Source organism: Nyctereutes procyonoides, unplaced genomic scaffold (genome assembly GCF_905146905.1).
Source record: "Nyctereutes procyonoides isolate TBG_1078 unplaced genomic scaffold, NYPRO_anot_genome, whole genome shotgun sequence".
Taxonomy (NCBI): domain Eukaryota; kingdom Metazoa; phylum Chordata; class Mammalia; order Carnivora; family Canidae; genus Nyctereutes; species Nyctereutes procyonoides.
The window spans coordinates 34723833-34751819 of NW_026575047.1; the positions used below are offsets into that span (position 1 = coordinate 34723833).

General features: G+C 59.1%; 1 protein-coding gene across 1 annotated transcript; it reads left to right on the forward strand.

Moving 5' to 3' along the window:
* The first annotated feature begins 1383 nt into the window (after positions 1–1383).
* Positions 1384–27987, forward strand: FAH (fumarylacetoacetate hydrolase). Its single transcript, XM_055326751.1, has 14 exons — positions 1384–1551; positions 4703–4813; positions 5836–5957; positions 6423–6472; positions 7753–7843; positions 10537–10634; positions 10741–10793; positions 13328–13427; positions 14108–14238; positions 15053–15128; positions 16860–16906; positions 18935–19036; positions 19768–19885; positions 27747–27987. The coding sequence occupies exons 1-14, from the start codon at positions 1471–1473 to the stop codon at positions 27824–27826; spliced, it is 1260 nt and encodes a 419-aa protein (XP_055182726.1). The 5' UTR covers positions 1384–1470; the 3' UTR covers positions 27827–27987.

Below are 27987 nucleotides of genomic sequence, written 5' to 3' on the forward strand. Positions count from 1 at the left end.
CCGCACTTCCTTACTGTCCCAGGCGGACCTGAGATCTCCGTGCGTTCGGCTGTGACCCCCTGCCCGGACCTGCGCTGTCCCGTCCCCGCCCTCACGAGCTCCTACGTCCCTGCGCAGGCACCTGCGTCCAGTTAGTTCACTGCTGAGACGCCCTGGAGGGAGCAGGAGCGGGGTCCCACGGAGGACAAAGCGCTCGCAGCGGCCGGAGGCAAGTGACTTGTCGAAGTCCAGCAGCTCGTCCGCGTCTTTCTGACATCAGAATGTGAAACCGCAGGGGAGCTTTACTTTGCAGACCTCATTCTCCTTCACTGCAGCCTTCCCAAGGCTCGCCCGTCCCTGTTGACCCCCGCTGACCTCCTGCGGGACTCTCGGGCCGGGGCTGCGTGTGCCGGGAGGGGTGCACCGGGCTGGGGTCACCGGGCCGAAGCCACCGGGGTCGGGGGGGGCTGCCCTCCGTGGGGCCCTGAACCCGCGCCCGCAGCTGGACTCGTGTCTCCGCGGGGGCGGCGGGCGCTCTGCCGTGGGGGAGCCTGTCCCGGCGGCGGGAAGGACTAGGGGCGCGGCGCCTCCAGGACCGCCCCAGGCGGGGGAGGGGCCAGGGCGGGCGGGGGGCGTGGTCCCCGGGGGGGGCCCGCGGGGTGGCGGGGCGGGGCCGGGGGCGGAGCCGGGGGCGGGGCGGGGGTGGGGCGTGGACCCCGGGGGGCCCGTGGGGTGGCGGGGCGGGGCCGGGGGAGGAGCCGGGGGCGGGGCGGGGGTGGGGCGTGGACCCCGGGGGGCCCGTGGGGTGGCGGGGCGGGGCCGGGGGAGGAGCCGGGGGCGGGGCGGGGGTGGGGCGTGGACCCCGGGGGGGCCCGTGGGGTCGCGGGGCGGAGCCGCGGGGGCAGGATGCGGAGCCCCGGGGGGAGGAGCCGAGGGGGTCCGGGGTGGGGCGTGGAGCCCCGGGGGGGGGGGGCCCGTGGGGTCGCGGGGGCGGAGCCGGGGGGGCGGACCCCAGGGGCGGGGCCGGCCTGGAGCCGCGGGGTCGCGGGGGCGGAGCCGGGGGGCGGGGCCGGCCTGGAGCCGCGGGGTCGCGGGGCGGGGCCGGGGGGGCGGACCCCAGGGGCGGGGCCGGCCTGGAGCCGCGGGGTCGCGGGGCGGGGTCGGGGGGGGCGGACCCCAGGGGCGGGGCCGGCCTGGAGCCGCGGGGTCGCGGGGCGGGGTCGGGGGGGGCGGACCCCAGGGACGGGGCCGACCTGGAGCCAGCCACGGGGTCGCGGGGCGGAGCCGGAGGGCGGGGCCGACCTGGAGCCAGCCACGGGGTCGCGGGGCGGAGTCGGGGGGAGGGAGCCGGCCTGGAGCCGCGGGGTCGCGGGGCGGGGTCGCGGGGCGGGGCCGGGGGGGACGGCCTCGAGGTCTGCGGTCGCACCTCGCGGGGCGCGGTCCTGCCGGGCCCAGTGGCGCGCAGCCGGGCCCTGCTCCTCGCTGGCCAGCATGTCCTTCGTCGCGGTGGCCGAGGATTCGGACTTCCCCATCCACAACCTGCCCTACGGCGTCTTCTCCACCCCAGGCAACGTGAGCGGCTTCGCTTGGCCTCTGGGCGGGGCGGGGGGTGCCCGAGCCCTGCAGCCTGTGGCCCGGGCCTGACCACGCAGGACGCCGGCCCGTGGTTCCCCTGCTGGACGCGGCCCGCGGGGCCCCCGGGGGTCCCTGGGGGGCTGCGGTTTCCCTACTGGACCTGCCCCCCCCCAGCCCTCCGCCTTGCGCCCTGTGGTCGCGGGGCGGGGGGGGGGGCAGGGGGAGTGAGATGGGGGTGGAGGGAGGCTTTGGCACTATCTCTTGAGGAGCCTCTGGTGCTGGGTGTCTGTGGGTCTGAATCCGGCCTGGTAACTTTGTAGATGTGCACATCATGTGCGTGTTTGTGTGGGATTAGATGGGAAATTAGAATCCACAAGTGTCCCTCCCAGGCAAGCAGAGCGAGAACGATTACTGCTACCGAGGAGTTGGGGCACCTGTTCTCACTGCCTACTCCGAGTTACTGGGGTTTGTTTTCAGCCCCCAAACCACCATGTGGTGGCTGCTTGTTCCTCCTGCAGGCTATTATACCCTAACCCTAGGACCCAGGAAATGTTGGGGACCTCAACATTTTTAGTAGCTTAGTAAAGGGATGAGCACCTTTGCTGGCCACCTGGCTGGAAGAAATCAAGCGAATTTGCCTCCAGCTAGAATTCTTTCAGCTTACAGGGTGGGCCCCCTGGCCTCCCCTTGCTGACCAGAAGAAGCCCTTTGGACAGAGAAAGGAGTTCTCCCTTAGTAAGTATGGCCTGATTGGTAGAAAGAAATCTTTGAAAACTGGAGGTTTATCGACAAATATGTAAGAAGATCCCTGGGTGGGGACAGCAGATTCCCTTGGATTTATTCATGGTATTTTTTGCTTCCAACCCTAAAGGTAACCTCTGGATTCAGCTTTGTAAGCCCTAGATCCCCAGAATCTGCTTACGGTGTTCAGGAAATATTTACTAAATGAAGCTGCTGGCAGTCAGCCCCTTTCCCCATGGTGGACCTTTGACACCATGTGGCCAGCCTTCTGTGGGCCTCCCTGCAGCAAATGCCCTGGTCTGCTAGAGCCAATGTCTGCTTTCACAATGGCCAGGACTGAGCAAACATTGCAAGGATGTGGAAAGTTAACACTGTTCCCTGGTAGGACGGGAATACAATGAGGCAGGTTAACCCTTGACCTGTGTTAGCCAACCACACTCTGCCCACCGCCCTCCCACTTTGCCCTCAGAGGGATGTCCTCACCTTTCCCGGGGGCACAGAAAGCTGGTGACTTGCTCTGACTTGCCTTCTCAAGGACTCGAGAGTGAATGCCCTTTGGAGGGTGGCTGGTGGCCTTTGGACCTCGGGCCCCTGCGGTTGCCATGTTAGAATGTGCACGAACAGCCACCAAGGAGGCCTGGGGGACGGGCCCCTTCCCATGGCCCTCTGAAAAGCGCACTGCCCCACTGGCATTCCAGAAAGCTCAGCATGTTCACAGGGAGTAGGGGTCTCATCTGAAGCGGTCCCTGCCCTCAGTGGATGTTCCAGGGTTGTGGCTGCCTCTCGGGGCTGGTCTGGCTGCCAGGGCACAGCCTCCCCTCCTCTGTCCCAGTGGCCAGCTCTTCATAATTTGGGTGGAACAGTAGTGAATTAATGTAGTCATTACCTCGTTCATATTCTTCCACAGGGAATGGTTAAGAACCCCAACTTGGGGGAATTCCTGGGTGGCTCAGCGGGTTAGTGCCTGCCTTTGGCCCAGGGCATGATTCTCGAGTCCCACGATCAAGTCCCATATCGGGCTCCCTGCATGGAGCCTGCTTCTCCCTCTGCCTGTGTCTCTGCCTCTCTCTCTCTCTCTGTCTCTCATGAATAAATAAATAAAATCTTTAAAAAAAAAAAAAAAAGAACCCCAACTTGGGCCAGACTCTGGGGGATGGGGGCTGGAGATCAAAGACACACGAGACCCCCCTTCCTCCATCTCAGAGTACTCATAGATTGGTAGAATGTAGGAGGCTTTCTCTGTGAGGACAGGAGCGGTGGCTTCGGAGATAGGACACTCCGGTCATCTGCAGCTGATGGCCAAGTTGTTAGAGTCCCGGGGCCCAATGTACATGGGGAGGTATCCACCTCCTATCAGCCTGCTGAAATGAGCAGCCACGGGGAGAAGGCCAGCCTGTTACCCACATCTAGGCTCTGGAGCTGAAAGGGTTATGCTGGTCCCTCGGGAGAGGTGGCATCTCAGCTCAGGACGGGGCTCCCGGAGGTCAGGTCTGCAGACATGCTCTCTGGTTCCTTGTTGACCAGAAAAGCTCAGCATCATGGAACAAAGGCCAGACCTTGACAAATACTTGAGACACCTTCATAGTCTGGGCTGAAGCTGGGATTTTATGTTGTGGGAAGGAACTTCCCTGCATGTTCTAAGCAGCTTGGCTTCATGCTCCCTGGTGACCTGAGCTCTCTGCTGTTTGAGCCATAGCAGGCCTCATTCATTCAAGCCCCTGGTCTTCACACTGGGCCTGGGGTGCTCTCTGTTCTGCCGTGCACAGAAATTCCCCCAGGAAGGCCTACAGTAGTCCTGGGAAATAATCCAGCTGCTTGGTGAGGTAGGGAGCTCCTCACCAGCAGAAGCATGTAAGCAGTAGCTGAGGAGCTTCTCTGGGGACGGTGCCTCGATACGGGGCTTGGACTAGGCCACTTGCATCTTCCCCTCTCCAGGGGATTTATCTCCCATTCAGTGAACATGGGTTTTTTTTTTTGTCCGAGAAATAGAAAGGGTTCCAGGGACACCTGGGTAGCTCAGTGATTGAGCATCTGCCTTTGGCTCAGGTCGTGATCCCGGGATCCTGGGATCAAGTCCTGCATCGTGTTCCCCAGAGAGGGCCTGCTTCTCCCTCTCCCACTGCCTATGTCTCTGTCTGTCACAAGTAAGTAAATAAAATCTTAAAAAAAAAAAAAAAAAAAAAAGAGGGTTCCAGATTCTGCCGGGGCAGAGATCACTGGGGTGATCTTGATTCACTGGGAGACAGAGGGAGCTGGGGTCCGGCGCTCAGGATGCAGTTCCTCAATCCCTCTCCTTAGAGGACCATCAAAGGGGGACCATGGGCTCTTAACTAGACAGATCTTTTGGGTGAAGAACCAAGCCTGGCCAAGGCTCTCCTCCCTGTTGACTGTTCTATCTCCCTCCCAGCCAAGACAGAGGATTGGCGTGGCCATTGGCGACCAGATCCTGGACCTCAGTGTCATTAAGCACCTCTTCACTGGGCCCATCCTCTCCAAACACCAGGATGTGTTCAGTCAGGTAGGACACTGGGATGGCAGGTCCTGGATCTCAGGGGCATTTGTTGCACATGCCACCAGGATGAAGCTCTTTCCCTTCTGTTCCGGTTAAGAGATAGTGCTTCTGGAGGTCTCAGAAATATTATCTGGGTCAGGCTGGGTTGTTTTGGGGCAGGCTGGCAGCCCACAGCCTGGGGGCAGCTCCCATGGGTTCCTAGGTGGGAAGGATGTCTGTCTCTACAGTGCCGGGCCCTTCCCAGGGGTCTCTGGATAAGGCTTTCCAATAATTGCTATACTTTCCCCCACTGAGCTGAGTGGGTGCTGGCCCTCGGGGTCTGTAGACACAGCCAGGGAGGAGTGGACGGCTCGCATGCACAGAAGCCTTCCGTGTTCCCAGCAGGTGGGAGGAGTCAGCCTGAGGTCCATGTCCCTGTGGGATGGATGAGACTCTCTGGCCCCATCAGTGGTCAGGGGCTTTGGTGCACGCCTCCCGCACCATGGCTCAGGAGGGAGGATGGTGTTTGTTCCGCACCTCCTGTGTGCCAAGAGTTTCACGCACATCTCTCATCCCATCCTCACTATGACCCTCGGGCACAGGAATCGGATCCTCGTTACTTGGTTGGGGTCTCCTCTGAAATAAGCTGCGATTCTCCATGTCACACAAGTATTAGAGCCCTCAGAATGCACACTGCTCCTTTTGTCACACCTCCATGGCTGAGAAACCTCATGAGGCCGGTGGAGGGGTCCACGTGGACTAGTTCCCTGCAGACGGAGTGTGTGCTTCCATGGCAGGAATGCAGCCCCCCTCAGCTGCACCCCAGGCCAGGTGGTCACCGGCCTTTGCCCCAGATAGTGGCTCCCGGGCTTTGCCATTCATGTTCAAACCCACAAGGTTGTGGGGGCGGGGGATGATCCCTTTCCCCAGTTCCAGGGGCAGCTGGGGAAGCTAAGGACAAAAGTCCTGAGAGTGGGGGACCCTGAAGGTGGCCGGCCTCTCTTCCTGGGCTTTTCCATGTGTGATCTGCTCTCTCTGTTCCGGGGTAGCCAGCTCTCAACAGCTTCATGGGCCTGGGCCAGGCCGCCTGGAAGGAAGCAAGAGCATTCTTGCAGAACTTGCTGTCCGCTAGCCATGCCAGGCTCCGAGACGACACGGAGCTTCGGAGACGGTGAGGGGCCTGCGGATGTCGGCGGGTGGGAGTTGGGGACGGTGGGGTGGTCAGGTTGACAGCCTCTGCCTCGTCCAGCCCCTGCCTGGGCAGGTGTTGGTGGCAGGGCTCTGGGCCGACTGGGACAACTCGTGTGCCTGGACTGGAGGGTCCTAGCCGGGTCCAGCCCCCTGGCCCACTCCCTTCTTCATCAGTATGTTCCACATCTGCGTCTGGTTTCCGGAGAAGAAATAATGTGGCTCATTTTCTAGAGGGGAAAATAGGAGGCGTCATGGCTCTTGTGGGCAGATGCCCTCCCTAGGGTGGGCTATTGCAGCTGAGCCCTGGTCCTAGGCCAGTCTGGGGGTGCTGGCCACAGGCTCTGAGCAGGATTCCAGGGCTGGTTTGGGCTGAGCCTGCAGTGAGTGTCCAGAGCAGGGACCCCACTTCGTGCTTGACCTTGAAGCCCCTGGTTCTGTGTTGCAGTGCGTTCACCGATCAGGCTTCTGCTGTGATGCACCTGCCAGCTATCATAGGTGAGTGTGGTCCCTGTCCCCAGAGCAGCTCAGTGGAGCAGTTCAGTGGACCCAGATGGCTGGCCGGATGCTGCAGGCCTTGCTGCCTGTTGGCGGGGGGGGGGGGACGACGGCACGGGGAAGACTCCTGGGCTTTACCCCGTCCCCTTCACTGACCCAGGCCCATCTGAAAGCCAGAGCCCTTGCCGGGTGGCTGCTACCTGCCAAGATTTGCAGATGGCCACTGGCTCCCTTGGCAGCAAGTCACTGTGTCCCGGAGGCCGCAGGTAGTGCTCCCAGCTCATCCAAGAGTCTGAGTCCCACAGACAAGAGTCTGAGAGCCACAGCGTGAGCCCTCCACAGGGAGTCTGATAGAAGTTTCAACCAACAAGTTGCAAATGTGCCAAGTCCCTTAGCTGAAGCAGAGGAGGCCCTCCACCTTGGTCTCCCAGCCCCCGGCCCACCCACTGGGTTTGTCTGGGCATCTGTGTTCTGGAAGCTTCCAGAACCCTGGGCTGCGGGGCCCTGGCAGACCTTGTGTTGGGTCTGCCCTGAATCCTAGCACTGTCCCAGGAGGCCTTCCTGGTGGAGAATGCTCTTCCAGAGGACAGGTACATGAATCACGACTTACCCCATCCTCAGGTCGGAGGGTTAGAGCAGCTGAAGCGCACAGAGCACAGAGCTAGGTCACGCTGCATGTGGTCAGAGCCTGACACCCCTTGGTAGCTGCTGCTCCTCCTTCCTCTCCCCCTGCTCCCCTCCTCCCTCTCCTCCTGCTCCCCTTCCCCCTCCTCCTCCTCCCCCTCTTCTCTGTTGTCCTCCTCTACCTCTTCCTCTTCCCCTCCTCTTCCTCCTGGACCAGTCCTGCCAGAGAGAATGGGGGGAAAGGGGCTTCCAAATGTTTCCAGGATTTGGACTCAGACAGTGGAGGCGAGAAGCCATGCAGGTGGCAGACGGCACTGAAGCAAAGGTGTGGGGAGCAGAGCCCTGGGTTGTGGGTGGTGACGTGAGAAGCCCAGGAAGGGGTGGAGTGGCCATTGTCTATCTCAGGCTGTCTTGGCTCCTTGTTCCTTGTTTCTCAGAGGAGAGCTCTAAGAACAGATTGTGAATGAGGTTCCCTCGTGTTGCATTTCTAGCAGAACCTTGGATGGCGCTGTTGGGGTGCGCTCACGGGGTGGGGCTGAAGGGAAGCCTGCACGCCTGCCTCCTCCTCCTGACCTGGCTGGTCCCGGGCTCTGAGACGGTCTGTCCGTGTCCTGGGCTACTGGCCACCACCGGGATCTCTTGTGTCTCCTCTGCAGGTGACTACACGGACTTCTACTCCTCCCGGCAGCATGCCACCAACGTCGGGATCATGTTCCGGGGCAAGGAGAATGCACTGATGCCAAATTGGTACGTCTATTTCCAGCAGCGTATTTCCCAGGAGCTATATAGTCCTGCTCATGGTAAAGAGACTGGAGAGGGGACCCCATGCCTGTGATGCCACTACTTCTGGACACAGAGGGACCACCCCTCAGCCCCTTGGCTCCTCAGCCCCTCAGCCCCTTTGTCTAGAGAACGCCAGCTGGAGATCCATCCCCAGAGGCGTAGGTCCTCTAGGCTCCTTCATTTGGGAGCCCTGTGTTATTACTCTATTGACATGCCTTCTCCATACCTGGAACTTTGCGATGCCCGAAAATCATCAAGCATGCCCACATTCTTTATCCCTCAAAGTGTAGCCAGCCCACCCCTCGAAGTGTAGCCAGCCCACAGCCTGAGCCGTGTTTGTTTGTGTGATCCACACACTAGCTGGTGGGGTCTCCAGAGCTGTGGTTGTTAGCCCCATTTCATGGGAGGGGAAACAGGCTGAGAAGGGTTGACCTGCCAGAGGACAGACAGGCCCAGAGGTGTCTCCCAACTCCAGATCAAGGCCACGCCCCGCAGGGAGCACAGGGCCCAGACCCTTGCCCCTTTGGTCCATGTTGCCCTCTGGATGTGGCGTGTACTGAGAGCGTGGTGGCAGGTGTGCACCCCAGGCCGGTCCTACCAACCACGCGTAGGCAGGAAGCTGTGTGTCAAAGTCCAGATGGGGAAGGAGATAGTGAAGCAACCAGACCACGGTGGCAGGGCAAGGTGGGTGGGCCTGGGAGCGCAGGTGCTTGGAGAGAGCGGACCCTGGTCCCGTGCAGGCTCCGGGCCGAGTAGGGGAGCCAGGCGTTGCTGTCTGCAGGTGCGAACAAAGGGGCTCCTCTCGGGACGTTTGCTGTGAGGGGGCCAACGGAGGTGCCTTTTTCACCCTGCAGATATCCTTTAGTATAAGGGGTGTGTGTGTCTGGTGATGAAGCCAGGCTCTCCCTCCCTGCGCCCACCTCTGAGTCCCTTCTCCCAGGGCGGAGCGCTTGTCTGTTTCCGATATTCTTTCACCCTCATCCAGGCCTTATCTCTGCCAGCTTTTCTATGCAATCCCTGCCGTCTTATTAATCTGAAAGAATGTTTTACGTGTGGTAGAAATGAACCCTTTGCTGTCACGCATGGTAAATATTTTCTCCCAGTGCAGTGTCTCTTTGCTCACTTTCTTAATACAGAAACTCAACATTTTTATAAAGTCAAACACGTCATTTTTTTTTTTAAATGACATTTGCTTTCATGTCATCCTGAGGCTTTTTCTGCCCAAGAGTTTGGGGATAGTCTCTGTGCTTTGCTCCTAGCGCTTACTGTCACGTGACTCTGCAGATTTAGATATGTGCCCCGCCTTGGGACTCCCCACTATGTAGGATGGGACATACAGGTTTCTGTTTGCTCCTGGACTGCCATAACCCTGCTCTAATCCAGTGGCAGAAATTTATGGAGGCTGCAGGTGACCCGGGCCTGACCTGTCACTGGATTTAGGCCCCCCCTGGGTGATCCAGGATGACCTCATCTCAAGACCTTTTTCCATAAGGTCTTTTCTGGGGGACCTACCACCAGGTCTGACTTGTGCAGACATTTATCGTCTCTGTTTGTCACCTTATGATGCTGTCACCTATGCTCGGGGCCCAGATTGTTGGGTCATCCATTCCTACCGCACTGTGCTATTTTATTTTTATTTTTTAAAGATTTTATTTATTTATTCATGAGACACACAGAGAGAGAGAGAGGGGCAGAGAGAGACACAGGCAGAGGGAGAAGCAGGCTCCATGCAGGGAGCCCAATGTGGGACTTGATCCCGGGCCTCCAGGATCATGCCCTGGGCTGAAAGCAGACGCTCAACTGCTGAGCCACCCCGGCGCCCCAGCACTGTGCTATTTTAAATCACATTATCATACATTTTGATATTGGGGTGCACTTTCCTATTTGACTTCCTCTGCCGCTCTTCTGTCCTGGAGACAGAGCTCTTGGCATTGTTCCTGCAGCTCCTGTGTTCTGAACCTCATGGGCTAGGCCAGGGTCCCAGGATGGTGGGGAGGGAAACCTCGGAGCAAGCAGCAGGGCTTTGCCATCCGACAGGCCCGGGTGACCCAGGCCGAGCCCTGGACGCTGCTCTCCGTGAGCCGAGCTGAGTTTGCAGGGTGCTGGCCACTGGCACCTGCAGCTCAGGGTGTGGGTGCTGCCAGCTGGCTCTGAGCGCCGTGTGTGCACGGCAGCTGTTAACGTGCCCATGTCCGGTGGTGCTGGTGCTGGAGACCAGAATGGAAGAACCATGGGCGAGTGTCGGCTTCTGTGGCCCTGAGGACACTCACTAACATCCACCTCCAGAACTTGCTCATGTCGCACAGCTGAAGCTCCCCAGGCCCTCTGCTGTGGCTCTAGGAACCACCCCTCTCTTTGATTGTGGAACTGTCTGGGTCTCTGAGACAGGCCAGCGTGGTGTCGTTAAGGCTCACCCGCCGTGTGGCGTGGGCTGGCATTTTCCCCCCGGGTTCATGCTTGCTGGGTGGTCACTGTCCACGGCATGTGCCAGCCTCACTTTGCTTATCCATGTGTCTGTGGGATACACACTTCGGAATACCTTTTGGTTTTGAACCATGCGTATACATGTGGGCCCCCTTTTTTTGTTTTTAATTTTTAAAATGGAGATTTATTTTGCATCGTGTAACTGTTGGACGTCCCTCTGCCTTCTGTCTCAGGCTGCACTTGCCAGTGGGCTACCATGGCCGTGCCTCCTCTGTTGTGGTGTCCGGCACCCCGATCCGCAGGCCCATGGGACAGATGAGCCCCGATGACTGTAAGTGGCCCCAGCGCCCAGGCCTCCCTGGTCCCTGCTCTGTGTACCCATGCGGCCAGTTCTGTGGCCTGGCGCCCACCACAGCCTCTCTCCTGGTCTCTTCCAGCTAAGCCTCCTGTCTATGGTGCCTGCAAGCTCTTGGACATGGAGCTGGAAATGGTAAGCTGGGTCTTGGTCCCTGTGCAGGTGTCTGGAGCAGCAGCGCCCCCGAGAGGGTGGCCGCGGTGGGGGGGATGGTCCATCCTTACACGGGCTCCCTGTTTGGGAACTTGCTGAACGTTCACCAGGGGCCTCGCAGACAGAGCTCGCAGGGGTCATGTGTGGACTTGCACCAAGTCCCCAGCACGTGTGCTCCCTGCCGGACTATACAAGGCCCTGCTCCACCTTCTTGTTCCAGCTCACACTGTGAACAAGTATTATTTGCACTATTTAAAGCCACGTTATTTTGCACTTTTGTGCTTTTTTGGGGGATTTTTTTTAAGGTTTTATTTATTTATTCATGAGAGACACACACACAGAGAGAGAGGCAGAGACACAGGCAGAGGGAGAAGCAGGCTCCATGCAGGGAGCCCAACGCGGGACTCTATCCTGGGTCTCCAGGATCAGGCCCTGGGCTGAAGGTGGCGCTAAACCGCTGAGCCACCCGGGCTGCCTCCATGGGGGGATGTTTTCACTGTTTCAGTTACCTCTTGAGTGCTGTACTGTCATCATCTGGTGTTTGTGGGCACGAGGTGGTGGTGATGCGCCCCTCAGAGAAGATGCAGGTGGTGGATGGCCTGCATCGGACAGGACAGAGCTGGTGCTTGTGCCTTTGTGTCTGCACGTCAACAGTAGATGTTGGACAGGGTGCCTTTAACCCAGCACACCCAGAAACAGGTCACGTATTGGTTGGTGATACAGGCCTGGTATCTTCCGTAGCACTGATGGTGTGCAGGTGGATGTTCTTTATCGATAGACTGTAAGTAGCAGGAATCGACGCTGTAGCCCTGCTGCCACCACGGCCCACGCAACCTCAGAACCGTGGCTGTTCAGGGCTGCAGGGTATTTTAGATTAAGCTTTTTATTTTGAGATAACTGTAGAGTGATGTGCAGTTGTGAGGAATAACATGGAGAGATCCCGAATGCCCTCCACACAGTCTCCCTCCAGGGTAGCATCTCCCGTGGCGGTACCTGCCATAGTCTCAGCCCTGGGATGCTGGCACTAGTCGTCAGTTCCGTCACCCTGAGGACCCCCTCATGCTGCAGGGCTGGGCATTGTATGGGGGATGCTGAACTTAGGGCAGCCCCCAAAGCAAGAGGACAGTGATGGGAGGGAGGAGCTGAGTGGATGGAGGACTCTGATTCCTGGGGCAGTGACATTGAGCTCTTCTGGGTGGCCAGAGGGTTCGCAGTGGAGCCGGGCCCAGGGGGGAAGCGCAGGCAGGCAGGTGGCGGGTGGCTTCCCACGATCAGCACCTGTGGTTTTAGGTGATGTCTCTTGGTGGCAGGTGGAGGAGAAAGGGTTGTGGGGCCACCTGAGCTCTGGTCCTGCCACGTGGTTTCCTGGGCTTCCGTCCTGAGGCAGGAATGTGTGCACACTTCCAAACAGCCAGCCCTCTGCCTCCCCACAGAGAGGGTGCCACGCAGACCTGGGGAGGTCAGCCAGTCCAGAGGCCCTGCAGCCGGGCAGATGCCCACCCTCCCCTTGGGGTGGGCAGCAAGCCGGGAAAAGCCAGAAAATCCGTGTGTGGAGAGGTGTGGGGTGGGGAGCAGACGACCCGTCCTGGATGGTGATAAGATTCCAGATAAATTGGTGCTCTTTGGTTTTTTTTTTTTTTTTTTTAGTATCTTGATTAAAAACTATTTGCAGTGTTTATTTATTTATTTTTTTTAAGATTTTTACTTATTCATGAGAGACACAGAGAAAGAGAGAGGCAGAGACACAGGCAGAGGGAGAAGCAGGCTCCATGCAGGGAGCCAGACGTAGGACTTGATCCTGGGTCTCCAGGATCAGACCCTGGGCTGAAGGCGGTGCCAAACTGCTGAGCCCCCCGGGCTGCCCTATTTGCAGTGTTTAAACACTGTCAGAGAACAAATGAAACTGTGAGTCAGGTTTTGCAAATGTCACAACTGATTGTATATGTCTGATGACTGTTTTGCCAACTTCTTCCTCCAACGATGACTTGGAATTCTGCTGGTGCCTGAGTGCTGTGTTGGTGATGTTTCTCTGCAGAGGGGGCGGGGGGATGGGGGTGTGGAGGTGTGGAGGTGCCCAGGTGCCCCCACAGAGGCAGACTTTAGATTTTTCATGACACGAGTACACAGCCAGATAGTTCTGTCTTCTATAAGCCTCGTGTAGCTGTGAGATTTTGAAATGCAGCATGTGTGTGTGCAGGGGTGTGTGTGCATGGGTGCAGGGGTACAGGGGAAAGGCAGGGTGGACTGGGGCTCTCTGAGGGAGGGAGTGGAGCCAGCACGCAGTCCAGGGCTGTCAGGAGGCCAGGTGTGCTGGCCCTGTGCTGCTCACCGCTCTCCGGAGGTGGCCATCTATCTGCTTGAGTGCAGTTCATGATTTAGAACTTGGAGTGGGTTCGTAGCCTGGTTGGGACCCTGGGACCCAGGTGGCAGTCCTGGTCCCTGTCCTGGGTCAGCAAATGCCCGACCTTTGCCGCCCCGGAAGCCACCCAATTCTAATCAACTTTTCCCCACACCAGGCTTTCTTTGTAGGCCCTGGGAACAAGTTTGGAGAGCCGATCCCCATTTCCAGGGCCCATGAGCACATTTTTGGAATGGTCCTCATGAACGACTGGAGCGGTAATTATTGGGGTGTGGGTGTGCTGAGGTCGGGCTCACTGTGCACACTGCCCTGGGTGGAGCCCGGGTGCTGGGGACACAGTCACAGAAGCCACGGATGGTCTTCGCGTCCGGTGCTGGTCAGAGGCTGGGGTTTCACGCAGACTTGTCAGCTCAGGGCTCTTGGGCCAGTTACCTCCCCTCTCTGATCTCTGGGTTTCTCATAAGGTCAGCAGGCGCAAAGCAGACATCATAGCTAACCTTCGTGAGCCCTTGTGTGCGGGGCCCCGTGCCAAACCCCTCCAAGGGGTGGCGACATCACCTTTCCCGGGCGAGGCACTGAGGTACAGGGAGATTGCACTCCGTTGCTGAGCTGAGATTACAAACTGAAGCAGTCCCATGTCCCAGCGGCTGAGTCCTGGGACATCTGTGCCCCCCAACCGGGGGAGGATGAGCCTCTAGCCCCTCCTGGGGGGAATGCCTGCCTGCCCTTTGGTCATCCTTTTTGCTGTGACCTGGCACAGTGACCTCAAAGGAACTCTGTCCTTGGCACTGAATGCTGTTGCATGCCGCCCCGGGCGGGGTGGCCAGGCCAGAGCTCCTTGCAGGACAGGACGATGGAGGTGGGGGTGGGGCGGGGGATGGAGCCCTGGGGAAAGACCGGGCGTCCTCTGTAAGCCCTGCCTGGCCGTCTCTTGCAGCTCGGGACATTCAGAAGTGGGAGTATGTCCCCCTGGGGCCGTTCCTTGGGAAGAGTTTTGGCACCACCATCTCCCCGTGGGTGGTGCCCATGGATGCCCTCATGCCCTTTGTGGTGCCCAACCCGGAGCAGGTAAGCATACTCTTGGCGCCTGCTTGCCCACCAGGCATCTGTGCTGTCTGACCTGGGGGCAGGCTCTGTGCCCCCCACATGCCCCTGTACCGGGGAGCCGGCTGGCAGGAAAAGAAGGGGTCCTGGCCAGTGCCTCCACCTTGCACAATCTCCCCATCCTGAGTTGTGTCCTGTGTGGTGGCGGCCCCTGGGCCCCAATTGGCGGAATGCAGTCTCGAGCCAGGCCACGGAGGTCCTGGCCCCCCACCCAGCCGATGGGCCAGCAGCCAGAGCGTGACCTCTCCCACCTGGGCCCGTGGCAGCCCCTGCTCTTCCCCTGTCCTCCCCCCGCCTCCCGTGTCTCCCCAGGCCTGCAGTGCTCTCAGCCCTTTGCCGAGGTCCTCACCGCCTGTTACTTATTTGATGTTTTCCTTTAAAGCAGTTTCTGTTTTTAAACTCAATATATTTAGAAAAGGAAGCTTTGTTTCTTTTACTTCATATTCCTACCGGTGTCCCTAGCCTCCAAGTTAATCATAAAAAGAAAAACATACCTGTTAAAATCACCCCAGATTACTCGAGTCTTGGCTTCCGGTAGCCCTGCCAGGGGCTGCCGTGGGGACCTGTGGCCGGGCCGTGGGGCTGCCTCCACCCGGTCCCCGTTGGCTGCTGCTTCCCCTACGCTCTGCTCGCTGGCTTTCCGGGGTGTCTCTGATCTGACCTCTGCACCCTTGAGCTGTGGGTGCTCCGGCCCCCACGTCTCTCTCTGTGCCTGGGGAGCAGGTTCCGGGCCAGAGTCCTCTGCCAGTGGCCCCACTGCTGTGCTCTGCCCTCACAGGACCCCAAGCCCCTGCCGTATCTCTGCCACAGCCAGCCCTACACGTTCGACATCAACCTCTCTGTCACCGTGAAAGGTACTGTTGTGGAGTGGAGGGCATGCCCAGGCCTGGGGGAGGGGCACATGTGGCCCAACACCGTTGCCCCAATTGCTCCTGAGTTCCTGGGGATGGGGGGCAGTAAGAGGGTGTCACTCACTGTTGCCTGGAGCCACGGGGAGATGTTGCATAGGGAAGAGAGGGGACGGGATGCCTTTTGCTCCTGAGGATGCCAGGCGGAGCTCGCAGGACATTGTGGCCTGTCACTGCACTTTCCACTCTCAGGGCCAGAATGTGTGGAGTCTGGGTGGGGCCTCCCCCGTCTGCCTGAATCCCCGTGCCAGCTCCTCGGACACAGTCTGTCCAGCCTGCACTCACACACACCGACCCCTTGCTCCTGGGCCCCATGTTCTGTCTGGGGCCTGTTGGAAAGCCTGGCTCTGCTCCGGGGCCACACACCTGGGCCCCCACACCCCACGCAGGGTCAGCCCTGAGAGCCTGGCAGACGAGGCCCCGTACCCTGGAGGCTCTTCAGCTCGGCTCCATTGATGGTCTGCTAGAGCATTCGTGTAAAGAGCCCAGCCCTGCAGGCTGTGGCTGGGGCCCAGCACACACCTGCTCGGCTCTGGGCTCTGGGCAAGTGGCTGGCCCGTCTGTGCACCAGGTTGTCATCTGTACAATGGGACAGTAATGGCCCTGACTTGACTCCGTGGTGGTGAGGGTTAATGAGATGGATTCACATGGAGGTCTAGAGCAGACCAGTACCTAGGAAGAGCATGGTGGTGTTCCCATTCCTGGGGCCCTGGCTCTTGCTGCCTGTTCCAGCGTCCCCACCCTTCACAGAGGTGGTCTTCCTGCAGAAGGGTGCAGAGCTGTCACCTTGGGGGTGGGATGCTACCAGGGGACGGGGCTTCAGAGCTTTCATGGTGCCCCCTGGACATCTGTGGTGGCCCTGTCTTTCCATGTTACACTGTGGCAAAATGAGGCTCAGAGAGGAAAACAGGTTCACCTCGAGTCTTTTAGGGGGCTCCTGGCCAGGCTGAGAGGAGCACCCAGTGTCGTTGGATCTGGGCTAGTCTCCTCCTGTGCACAGACCCTCTTTGGGGCCCATTTGTGTCTCAGGTTCCTCTGCCTGCCTGGAGACATACAGCCGTATGTCCTGTCAGGGAAGGGGAGAGATTATCAAGATGTGGTGTCCGGAGTTGTAGAAAGACCTAGAAGGGGAGCATGGAGTGCAGGGAGGGCTTCCAAGACCCCCTCTGCACCACAGTCCTGAATATGAAGTTCTGACAGCCCTTTCTGGGATCCGGGTGATGGGTGTAGGCAGGAGGAGGCTCGAGGGCCGACCTTGTCTGGGGCTGAGGAGCACACCTGCTCTGTGCAGCTGTTGGAGGGACGCCAGGGCCCCGTGCCCTGGGGGAGTAAAGGGCTGTCGCGGTGTGAGCACTGTTGAGAAGCGAACAGCAGTGGCCTATGCCCTACCTGTAGTAGCTGTTCAGTTAATGCTGCTGCAGTGAATCACAAAGCAGGACGCTGCACATCTGGGGGGTGGCTTATAGGTGTCAACGTGTGCACGTCTCCCGGTCATCACTTCTGGGCGGGAGGAGCTGTGAGCTCACCGTTCTGTGGGCTCCGTACATGAAATGCTTTTGGACGAGTGCAAGCCTCAGCCACCAAACCCATTACCTAAGTCCCCCCTGCCCTCCCCACCCCCCGTCCTGGATGAATGGAGCGAAGGTCCTTTGTCAATGCTGCTTGTGTTTCCAACAGGAGAAGGAATGAGCCAGGCAGCGACCATATGCAAGTCCAATTTTAAGGTAAGCGTGGAAGTTGGGCAGGCTGCTTCTTGGAAGCTTGGGAGACGGAGGGCCGTCTGGGAAGGAACGGGAGGTTTGCACTGATGTGGAGACATGGGGATGGGCCCATGCCTGGGCCTGGAGTTTCTGTGGCCCTGTTCCTTTCTAAAGAGGTGATGAGGCCACAGGGACTCCTCCAGATGCAGAGACGTGACCAGTGGTTTCCTTGGGGAAACGATAGATGTTCCTATAAGGGTCCGGTCTCCTGCTGCTTCTGTCCTGGCAGGGGCTGGATTGGTCCCAGTGATTTATCTGTGTTTGAACTGAGCTTGTAATTGAAGCATCCCACACACGGAGGAAAATGCATAAATTATAAGTGTCCAGCTCAATTGCTTTTCACAAAATCCACGTTCTTGTGCCAATACCCGGGTCGGGGAATGGGAGATTTGCAGGGCGTCAGCTGCCCATCGCTGTCCCCGTCCAGGGACAGTGTCACCACCCCCTCCTCCCAATCTGAGATGCCATGCATTAAATTAGTCTGTTCTTCTGTTTTATGGAAACAGAATCATACAGCATGTGTGCTGTTCCCCGCGGCTTCTTTGGCTCTCACATCGTAGCTATGTTGCCGTTTGTAGTGGCATTTCTTTATTGCCTCTAGATGTCCCACCACTGGTTCTCCCAGTCCACTCTTTTTTAAAGATTTTATTTATTTATCTGAGACAGAGAGAGAGAGAGAGAGAGCGCACACAAGCAGGGAGGAAGGTCAGAGGGGGAGGGAGAAGCAGGCTCCCTGCTGAGCAAGGACCTGCCCCCGCGCCCCCCCCCCCGCCAACCCCCTGCCAACATGGGACTCGATCCCAGGTTGAGATCATGACCTGAGCCAAGGGCAGACGCTTCACCCACTGAGCCCCCAGGTGCCCCCTAGTCCATTCTTGATGGACACACGGGTTGTTTCCATGGGGGGTGAGGATAGACTCCCTAGAAACAACCCAGAACACGTCCTTTGGGGCACACGGGCACTTTTCACTGGGTGTGTATCTGTACAGTCACCAGTCACAGAGCACATCTATCTGGTACTCCGCCCACAAGGACTTCCAGGCAGCTTCCTGAGGGGCCCTGCTGGCCTAGGGGGTACCCCAGCAGCACATCAGCATCCCTGCTGCCTGGCTGCTCCATGTCCTGGCCGGCGCCGCTGCTGTGTGCCTTCCCTTGCTGCTCGGAGGGTGGTGGTTTCCACGTGCGCCTCCCTGATGACAATGCTGCTGGGCACCTTTCCACGTGTTTACTGGGTACACGAGCATACCCTCAATCAGTGTAGCTCTGTTTCCTGTCTCCCTTCAAGCTGGACACCGTCTGGGCTCCTTAGGCTAAGAAATCAGGGGCCTCCTCGAAGGGGCCTGTTTCTGAGTTTTCCTGCACCCGGATGTGCAGCTGCAGGAGCAGCAGGTCTAAGACGTTGTGGGTTTGCACTGCATCTGAGCGTCTGGGGGGCCACGGTTCTTGTTCCTCTTCCCCTGGTGGAGCTCACTTTCTGCTCCTTCACTCCTGGGCCTGCCTGGACATCCTGTTTGCATCTTTCAGCTGGTGGCCCCTATCTGCTTGAAGGCCTGGGAGCTGGAATGGGTGGGGACTGGGGGGGGGGGGATGCAAGTGTGCTCTTGGCCCACGAGGAGCCTCTGCTGTGATGAGGTCCTAAAGCGTGCCAACTCAGCACCCAAGGGTAGTCACAGGGCAGCATGTGAGTGTGGACACCTGAGCAGGTTGTAGACTGAGCATCTGGGCAGGGAGAAGGTCTGCCTTCCTGGAGAAGGCGGGTTAGGGACGCCTGAAGGAGCAGAGGAGCTGAGGTCATAGCCAGTGCACAGCCGGGAGGGAGGGGAGGACCCTGGGTGACCCCAGGAGGACAGCTTGTGGTTGCCATGGGCAATGGGGGCAAGCTGGTGGGGAGAGCACCTGGGGACGCTGTCTGTCCCGAGCGGCTATGGGAGCTGCTAGCCCAGAGGCTGGGGTCAGTCACCTTGCCTGTCCCCTCTATGTCCCTGCCCTCAGTACATGTACTGGACGATGCTCCAGCAGCTGACCCACCACACCGTCAATGGCTGCAACCTTCGGCCAGGGGACCTGTTGGCTTCTGGAACCATCAGCGGGCCGGTGAGTGTCTGGTTGCCTTGGACACTGCCCATGTAGCCAGCTAACCCCCCCCCCCAACACACACAGACCTAAAGGCCCTCAGCTGGTCGTCCACAAGGGACCTCCCACCCAGGGTGGATGTATCCTAGGACCCTGACCCGCGGGGATGCATGCGGGGCTTCCCTTCCAGGTCCAGACCTAAAGACACTGTCAGAATGGGAGGCCACATGTGTCTGTATAGGGGACAGTCAGAGTGACGTGTGTGTGGGGGGAATCAGGGAGCGGCCACGGAGCCTGGTTGTCACTGGCTCTTGCTGGGCAGCCCCCAGAATGAGGTGGTGCCACTGTTGTGCCCGCCCATGCCACCATAAGCCCATGGTAGGGTCACAGAACCTTAGGGGCTGGTGGCTTTGGGGTGGTGTGTGTACCAGCACCTCCTGCAAGGTCCTGACCGCAGCCTCTTGGTGGATGGGAAATCTCTTCCCAGTGGAAGGGTGTCTGGCATGGCACCATCTGGATACACTGCAGCCCCCAGGGCCGGCAGGAGCCCGGGTACACGGTTCCACACTCCCCGAGTCCCGAATAAAGCAAGGAGGGCACCATGCCGAGGTCCCACCGAGGCAGGGTCTTTGAGGGGCACGGCACCCTGTCCCTGCCCAGGGCTCCTAGGCTTTGCTAAGCATCCAGTCTATGGCTGCCACTCACCAACATGTGAATACACGCAAGGCTTTCTTCCTTTTCCTGTGTTGAAGGAGCCAGAGAGCTTCGGCTCCATGCTGGAGCTGTCGTGGAGAGGAACGAAGGCCATCGAGCTGGGGAACGGACAGACCAGGAGGTTTCTGCTGGATGGAGATGAAGTCGTCATAACAGGTGAGGGCAGCCAGGCCTCGCGGGCTCCGTCCCGCTCCTTCTGTTATGACCGCGTGGCGCTATGGGCTGGCCAAGAAGCCATCTGTCCAGCTCGTCCCTGTGCTGGCATTCCCAGGCCCGTGTCTGCGCTTCGTGACCTTCCCCCCGGCCTTGGCCACCAGGGACTCTGAACCAGACCAGAGAGCCCACGGGAGTCCCGCTGTGTCTCCCTTCTGAGCAAAATTGTAAAGTGACCGCAGGCTCCCGGAGTTCTGGGCTTTGCGGTGTGGAGGCCCGAGTCCTCTGACCCGGCCGAGCCAGTGACAGGTGTCCCAGCAGCTTGTTCTCGGGGGGTGAGGGTACCCCTCCTCTCTGGGGGCCATTCCGGCTGCTATATGGTGTGACTCGGGGGAAGGCCCCGTGGTGGCCAGCAGCGCCCTCTTCACAGTCAGACCCAAGTTGCCCCAGAGCCCCTTGGCCGTGTGACCTTCACCAAGCTATCGAGCTCTCTGAGACTAAAGTTCCTCATTTTTAAAATGGAGTCAGTGATACAGAACTGACCCTCATGTGGCTGTGAGGATGAGGGGAGCCGGCTTACCCCTCCATGCCCGCACACCTGCTGGGAGTCCCACTGTGGGGTCCCAGTCGTGAACGGGACAAATGCACGGTCTGGGCTTCAGGAGTGCCTGGCAGGGTTCAACTGCTTGCCTGGGGACTTGCCGCCAGCAGGTGCTGAAACCGAGGTCCCCGCCCAGGTGGCTTATGCTGGGACCCTGACTCCTAACCCCTTTGATGGGGTGACAGACTGTTTTCTCTGTCGTCACTGTGGATTTTTCCAGACACACATTTTAGAATGCAATGCACACCTGCCCTAGCCCTCCATGCCCGCACTCTACGTCTGCTCTCGGCCTGCTGACCCACACGCCACTCCTGAGTGTCATATTGCCACCCTGTTTTCCCGGCCCCGTCTTGGTGCTGCTGTTTACTCTGTGGGCTGGCACCTCGGCCCCATTCCACTCTCACAGCCTGCTGACATCCTTCTAAAGCGTCACGCCACCTCTGCAGCTGCCTGCCCCATGCCACCACCCCTCCGTGCCTGGACTGCCAGCTTGTGCCGGGCCCCTGTGGTCCATCCTGCGCAGGGCACCTGGAGGATGCCCTTCAAGGCTGTGTTCCCATCCCTCTGCTGCTCCAGGTTGCCTCCTGGCTCCCTATGGCCTCTTGCGTCTAATGCGCACCTGCTGCTCCTCTGATTCTGCTCCGCCCGCTGAGCCCCATCTAACATCTGCATGCCTTTGACTTAAATCTCGCTCAGCCCACACCAGGTCCCCTTTGGTCACTCAGGTAGACTCAGTCGGTGACAGCAGCAGCCCATCTAAAACACCGAATTCGGGTTCATCGTACGCATGTGTGTTCCCTAGCTCAGCTAGGAGCCTGGATTCCTTCCTCGGGCTGCTGTAACAAATGGCCACAAACTTGCTGGCTTAAAACAACAGAAACTTATTCTCTCCCAGGGGGCAGATGTCTGAACCCCATGGGTTGGCTCTAGGGGAGGACCCGTTCTGGCCTCTGCCACTGGCTAGTCAGTCGCCTAGCAGCCATCACCCCAGCCTGCTCGGCCGTCCTCACGCAGATTTGTCCCAGCTGTCTGTCTCTGTCGTGCACTCACGGTGGCGTTTAGGGCCCGCCCGGGTCATCTCCACATCTAAGATCCCTAATTTAACTCACACCTGCAAAAACTGCTCTGTTGGAAAAGCGTCACGATCCCAGGGCCAAGGAAGGGCCTGAGGTCTTTGGGGTCATTGTGCAGCCGATTGCACGGTGCCTACAGGGCAGGCTCCAGGCCCTGCACGTCTCTGCAGGCTGACTGTGTGCCAGCCACACAGTAGGACTTGTGCGGTGGTTGGTTGATGAGGTGAAGTGGAGCTGGTAGAGAAGAGGCAGGCGGAGCTCAGGCTGCATCACAGGGTACCCCAAATGGTCGGGAAGTACCCACTGCCCTTGCTGGTCCCACAGCCCTGTCACAGCCTAATTCCAGTTTCCCTGAGTTTATTGAGAACCTGTCAGGGACCAACCATGTTGAAGCACATATGCCTCCCTGACTCTGTCTTACATTCACAGGAACCCTTGGGCAAGGAATTGCTACCCCGATTTACAGAGCAAAGAGCTTGGGTTACCTGCTGGGATCACACTCAGGGAGAGCTGGGGTACAGCTCAGGTCTTCCTCGTGGCCATGGTCCTCTCCGTGGTCGTTGTCCTTTCCATGGTCATGATTCTCTCTGTGGGCATGGTCCTCTTAGTGGCCTTGGTCTTCTTTGTGTCTGCAGTCCTTTCCATGGCCATGATCTTTTCAGTGGCCATGGTCCTCTCAGTGGCCATGATCCTCTCCATGGCCGTGGTCTTTTCAATGGTTCTGTCCATGGCCATGGCTCTCTGTGGTTATGGTCCTCAGTGGCCATGGTCCTCTCTGTGGCCCTGATCTTCTTCGTGGCCACAGTCCTCTCCATGGCCATGATCCTCTCAGTGGCCATGGTCCTCTCTGTGGCTTAGTCATCTTTGTGGTCACAGTCCTCTCTATGGCCATGATCCTCTTTGTGGCCATGGTCTTTTCAATGGTTCTGTCCATGGCCATGGCTCTCTGTGGTTATGGTCCTCAGTGGCCATGGTCCTCTCTGTGGCCCTGATCTTCTTCGTGGCCACAGTCCTCTCCATGGCCATGATCCTCTCAGTGGCCATGGTCCTCTCTGTGGCTTAGTCATCTTTGTGGTCACAGTCCTCTCTATGGCCATGATCCTCTTTGTGGCCATGGTCCTCTCAGTGGCCCTGGTCTTCTTCGTGGCTGCAGTTCTCTCCATGGCCATGATCCTCTCTGTGGCTGTGGTCCTCTCAATGGCCCTGGTCCTGTCTGTGGCCATGGTTCTCCCTGTGGCTATGGTCCTCAGTGGCCATGGTCCTCTCTGTGGCCCTGGTCTTCTTTGTGGCCACTGTCCTCTCCATGGCCATGGTCCTCTCAGTGGCCATGATCCTCTCCTTGGCCATGGTCCTCTCTGTGGCCTTGGTCTTCTTTGTGGTCACAGTCCTCTCCATGGTCATGATCCTCTCTATGGCCATTGTCCTCTCAATGGCCCTGGTCTTCTTCATGGCTGCAGTTCTCTCCATGGCCATGTTCCTCTCTGGCCGTGGTCCTCTCTGGAGCCCTGGTCCTCTCTGGAGCCAGTCTTATTTCCAGGGTTCCTGTGATGCTCGCCGACCCTGCTGCAGACCCTCAGCCCTCCTTCAGTGCTGGAGCATTGAGCCCCGAAGCATTTTCTGAAGCTCTGTCTGGGGAGGGAGATGGGAAGGGAGAAGAGAGAATTCTGGCTTCAGCTCTCTGTCCCTGTCCTGGGCCCCCTATCCCTCCAAGCTGTTTCAGGCGGGCAGTGGTCCAGGCTGGGGCAGAGGAGCCTGGTGCTCAGGCCGCTCCTGTGACCATGGCGTCTGAGCCACCCACCGTGGGAGAAGGATGCGAGAGGCCATGAGGGCCGCTTACTGGTAGTCATGCGTGCCTTGCTCATGAAGGAGTTATGGAGGCAGAGACACTCGGGAAAGGCAGTTCCTTGGTCAGCAGCAGCGAATGTTGGCAAGGAAGGAGGGACATGGGAACAGGTTCATGGAATCTCCAGACCAGGACGGAGAGTTAGGCCATGGGAGAGGTGTGGGTTGCATGTTAATAGATAAAGAAGAGAGACTTTCATGGAACTGCAGGGAGTGGGTGCAGGGGAGACCCCACTGTAGGCTCCGGCAGGAGGGAGTGCGTGCATGTGGTGTGGGCAGTGGGACCTGGGTTCACCTGCCACCACCTGCAGGGCACCTGGCCCTGCTGAGCTGACTCAGGCTGGGAGCCACTCTGTATCCCTGTGGCCCGGTCCCCGTTCAAGCTGATGCCGCTCAGATGCCACCTCATCATCTCCCAGCTCTGCCCTCATGGGGACTGCCCCCACATCTGTCTCTTACCCCCAGGAACGTGATGGGGCGCTCGGAGGTCCTGATGGCGCTGACACGGGCAGCACATTCCGTCGGCCAGACGCTTCCAGGTGCTTTACCTGTCACACACTTCACGTTCCCCACAGGGCAGGGGCCCTGCTCATACCCACATTTCAGATGTGGCGACCGTGGCCCAGGAAGATTCATGTCTCCCCAGTCACATAGATAGTAAAGGGTGGAGCAGGATTTGACCCCAGGTGGCTGCACTGCGGGGGTCCATGCTCTTAACCATCATGTCACCTTGTCCTTCTGTGACACAGCGTGACCCTCATTTCCAAGTCCCCCAACCACGCAGTGCTCAGCAGGAGAGGAGGCAGGTAAACCCTCAGCTCCAACAAGACTCTGAGCACTTGGATGCCTCCCATCCATCCCCAGGCCTGCCTTCTCTGCCCATCTGGCGTTCAGCCCGGGACCTGGAGGAGGCGTCTGCTCTGCAGACATTTGCGCAGCTCCCTGCGTGGACGTTTCTCACCCTCTGTCTGGTGGTTGATGGGTTGGTAGTTGTGCTCAGGGGTGGCTTTTTCCTTGGCATCCACAGTTATTTGTGTGGTTTTTTGTTTGTTTGTTTCAAGATTTTATTTATTTATTCATGAGAGAGGCAGAGACGCAGGCAGAGGGAGAAGCAGGCTCCATGCAGGGAGCCCGATGCAGGACTCGATCCTGGGTCTCCAGGATCCCGCCCTGGGCTGAAGGCGGCGCTAAACCGCTGATCCACCTGGGCTGACCCGGGATCCATAGTTATTTGGAAACGGTACTCAAACATCTCTCCGTGTGTTCCCCGAGGCTGCCCCCACCCCCAACCACTGCGCAGGTGCCTTCGGGCAGGTCTGTCCACCTGCTTTCCATCCCAACGTGGCTGCTTCCTTGGCCTGCTCTTCCTTGGCCTGGTCCCTGTGCAAGGCTGACGGGAGCGACAGGGCATGGGCGCAGCAGCCCTCTTGTCCGGGATCCTAGATGGTGGCCCGGGTGGCTGTGCGAGGGGTCTCAGCCCCATCAGGGGAGCCACATGACTCCCGTGGAGCCCTTAGAGTCAAGATGGGTCTCTTTTTTCTCTGCTCTTGCTCGCTGACTCCCTGACACTTGTGAGCCCTGCCAGTGGCATCTATTCTTGTGCTCTCACCTTGGCCAACATTTTGGGCAGAGAGGCCTCCTATGCTCAGTGCCAAGTACAGGTGCTCGTGCACGTGGGTCCTCTGCCCGGCCTGCCCTCTGGCCGTATCCCATGGCTCCTCACCCTCCGTGTCTCCTGCCACCGCCACCCCACCCCCTCCAGCCCCATCTTCTTCAGGAGTTTTGCTTCCTTCTGTTGTTGATGTAGACTCTTCCCTGGTATTTATATTTCTTGGGCCATTTCCATAGGAATAAGAGAAGGAGAAAGTTAATGTGGAATCAGAGCTCCATCCTGAGCCAGAAGCTCTTTAGCAGTAATCTTTACGTAAGATACAAAGGTCCATGATGAGCACAACAGCAGCACGATGGTTTACTGTGCACTTACCATGTGCCAGGAGCCGTGCGCATCATTTTACACACATCACCACATTGAATTCCCCCAATGCTGTTCTGATTTACAGAAAAGCCCTTGGAGGCCCTGCGGGGTTAAGTACTTGGACCAGAACCATGGTTAGCAGGTGGAATGCCCCTGACTGCTTTGGGATGCAAAGCCCACCACCTTCACCTCCCCACGAATGCAAGCCTCCCCCATCTGCTTTCCCCAATCAATTCCTTAGTTTGGTTTAGTGGTGTAACATGTTTGGGACTCCCCGAAGCTCTGGTGGCAGAGAGACCTCTGGTTTCCAGCCTGGCTCTGCCACTTGGGGCTGGTCCCGGGTCCCTGGGGTTCCTCTGCGAAGGGAGGCGCTGGCAGGAGTGGCATTCCAGGAAGCTGGGCAGCTGGGCTGCAGCTGTGGATTCGCATTTGCGTGGGTGGGATGGAGTTGGGGGGTGGGCAGAGGGTCAGGAAGGGCCAGTGAGGTCAGGATGCAGGTCTCATACTCCAAAGAAGAGGGGTATGTTTCACTGTCCACTTCTACAGTTGGTGGGAGGTGGGGGGCTGACCCTGCCCTCTTGGGTCCCTCTGTCCCTGCGGGGATACACATGCCCCCAGCTGCTCCTCTCTAGACCTGGAACCAGCATCATGGGGGCTTGGGAAGGCTCTGGGGTCACTCCCCACGGGTTGCAGCTGCTTTCATCCCCTGGACAGCTCTGCCCCTCAGGGAACATTTGGCAATGTCCGCAGAGAATCTTGGTTGGTGGCCGTGCATGGTGAGCCCTCACTAGTGAGTGACACCCGGCCCAAGATGTCACTAGTGCTGGGGATGAGAAGTGCCATCTAGGCCACCTGCTGTACCAGCCATGACATGGGGAGGATGTGGCCAGCCTCATCTGTGGGGTGGCCGGTCGGGAAATGAAATGATGGGATCGTGGATCTGTGTCCAGGAAGCAGGCTGTGCGTTAGTGGGACTGGTAGCTGTCCTGCTCCAGGGCCGGGGGCCCATGATGGACTGAGCGTTGGGGTTGGGGCTGGGGCCAGGGGAGGAGGCTGGTGGGTCAGTGTTTGCGGAGAGGAAGGCCCTTTAAAGATGCTCCTGTTCTTAGTCGCTTCGACACATTTCCTGGTGGACTCTTGTGTCCTGGTGTCCACATGGGGCAGCAGAGGGCCCAGCCCCGGATTCTCCAGCAGGTGGGGGGCGGGGGAGTCTGGTGGTGTTTTTCTGTACCTCAGGGTCATGAGCAGTCCTGCAGGAGCCCTCAGTCACCAGAGCCAGCGCTGGCCCCTCCCACCCCCAGCTCTGGCTTCTGCGGCCCGGGGCCTGGGGGGTCTGGGGAGTCTGACACTCACAACTCTGGGCATTTCCATCCGCCCAGGCTCTCTCTGAACTGTAGCTGGAATGTGTCACCGTTTGGCCTGAAAGTCCCCAGTGGACCCTGGGGGGCTCCAGGATGAGATTCAAGCTCCACACCACGGCTCATCAGAGCTCCTGTAACCAGGCTCTCGGCCCCACGGCAGCTTCAGGCAGCACCTGCCTCTGGCCTGGGCCTCCATTCCTGTGCGGTGCTGGTCACCTGGTGCCCTTCTGGTGAACTCCTACCCACCCTTCAAATCCCAGCTCAGGGCTCCTCCCTTTCCCCTCTGAGCTCCTCCACGCTGGCCTCTCCGGAGCGCGCGCAGCCCCTCTAGCCGGGTCTGGACAGGCCCCCCCGACCCTCCCCTGGTCCTTCCCCCACTTCTGTGGAGGTGGCATCGGGGTGCTGAGGCTCAAGTGTGTTGAACATCTACTCTGCGATGTGCATCACGCTGGCGGCCCCAACGGAAGGCTTGCTGTTGCCGTTTGCAGACGTGGGGCTAGGCTTAGGTCACCACTTCCCGTGGCCACTGCCACAGGCGCCGGCTCTATCCAGGCAAGGACGGGCTCCTGTCCTGTTTCCTGCACGTGAGCTCAGCCCCACGCCGTGGGTACTGTCCCCAGAGCCACTTCACAGAGGAGGAGACAGGGTTCTGGGGAGACCCACGGCCAGCAGGTGGAGCGGCCAGGTTTGGGAGTCCAGCCGTGTGGCCTCTGGCCAATTAGCAGGCCTGGCCTTTGAACCCAAGCCCACTCGGGGAGGGTGACCCCTGTCAGGAAAGCCACGGAGCCAGTGCTTCGGAGGGGCCTAGGCGGCAGAGCGTGCCTGGAGCTCCTCGTGGTCCTCCGTGGCTCTGCTTGGCCTCCGCTCGGCCTCCGCTTGGCCTCTGGGGAGAGTGATTCTTCTGTCTGAAATACATGCCAGCGGTTCCGCCTAGGGCCCAGCCACAGGCCGCCCGGGTGGTGTCCAGTGTGCCCGGCAGCCTCGTGGCTCACCCTGTCCTTCTCTGCCCCAGGACACTGCCAGGGGGACGGGTACCGTGTCGGCTTCGGCCAGTGTGCTGGGAAAGTGCTGCCCGCCCTCCCGCCAGCGTGAGGTTGTCGGCGGTCCCGGACACCAGGAGCGCCGCGCCCCCCACCTGCGGCATCAGCAGCCTCAGCGGCCTCTCTGTGGCTGTGGGCCTGGCTCTTCATTAGTGGTAAATAAATCCACGGTGCTCGGCGTCCACGCGCTGAGCCCTGTGCTGTCGTGTGTGA

Excerpts from the sequence above, each read along its gene's own strand:
- FAH (XM_055326751.1), top strand. The coding sequence starts at position 1,471 with ATGTCCTTCGTCGCGGTGGCCGAGGATTCGGACTTCCCCATCCACAAC. Across the intron at positions 1,552-4,702 it reads TCTTCTCCACCCCAGGCAAC|CCAAGACAGAGGATTGGCGT; the intron begins GTGAGCGGCTTC and ends TCTCCCTCCCAG. Across the intron at positions 7,844-10,536 it reads AATGCACTGATGCCAAATTG|GCTGCACTTGCCAGTGGGCT; the intron begins GTACGTCTATTT and ends CTTCTGTCTCAG.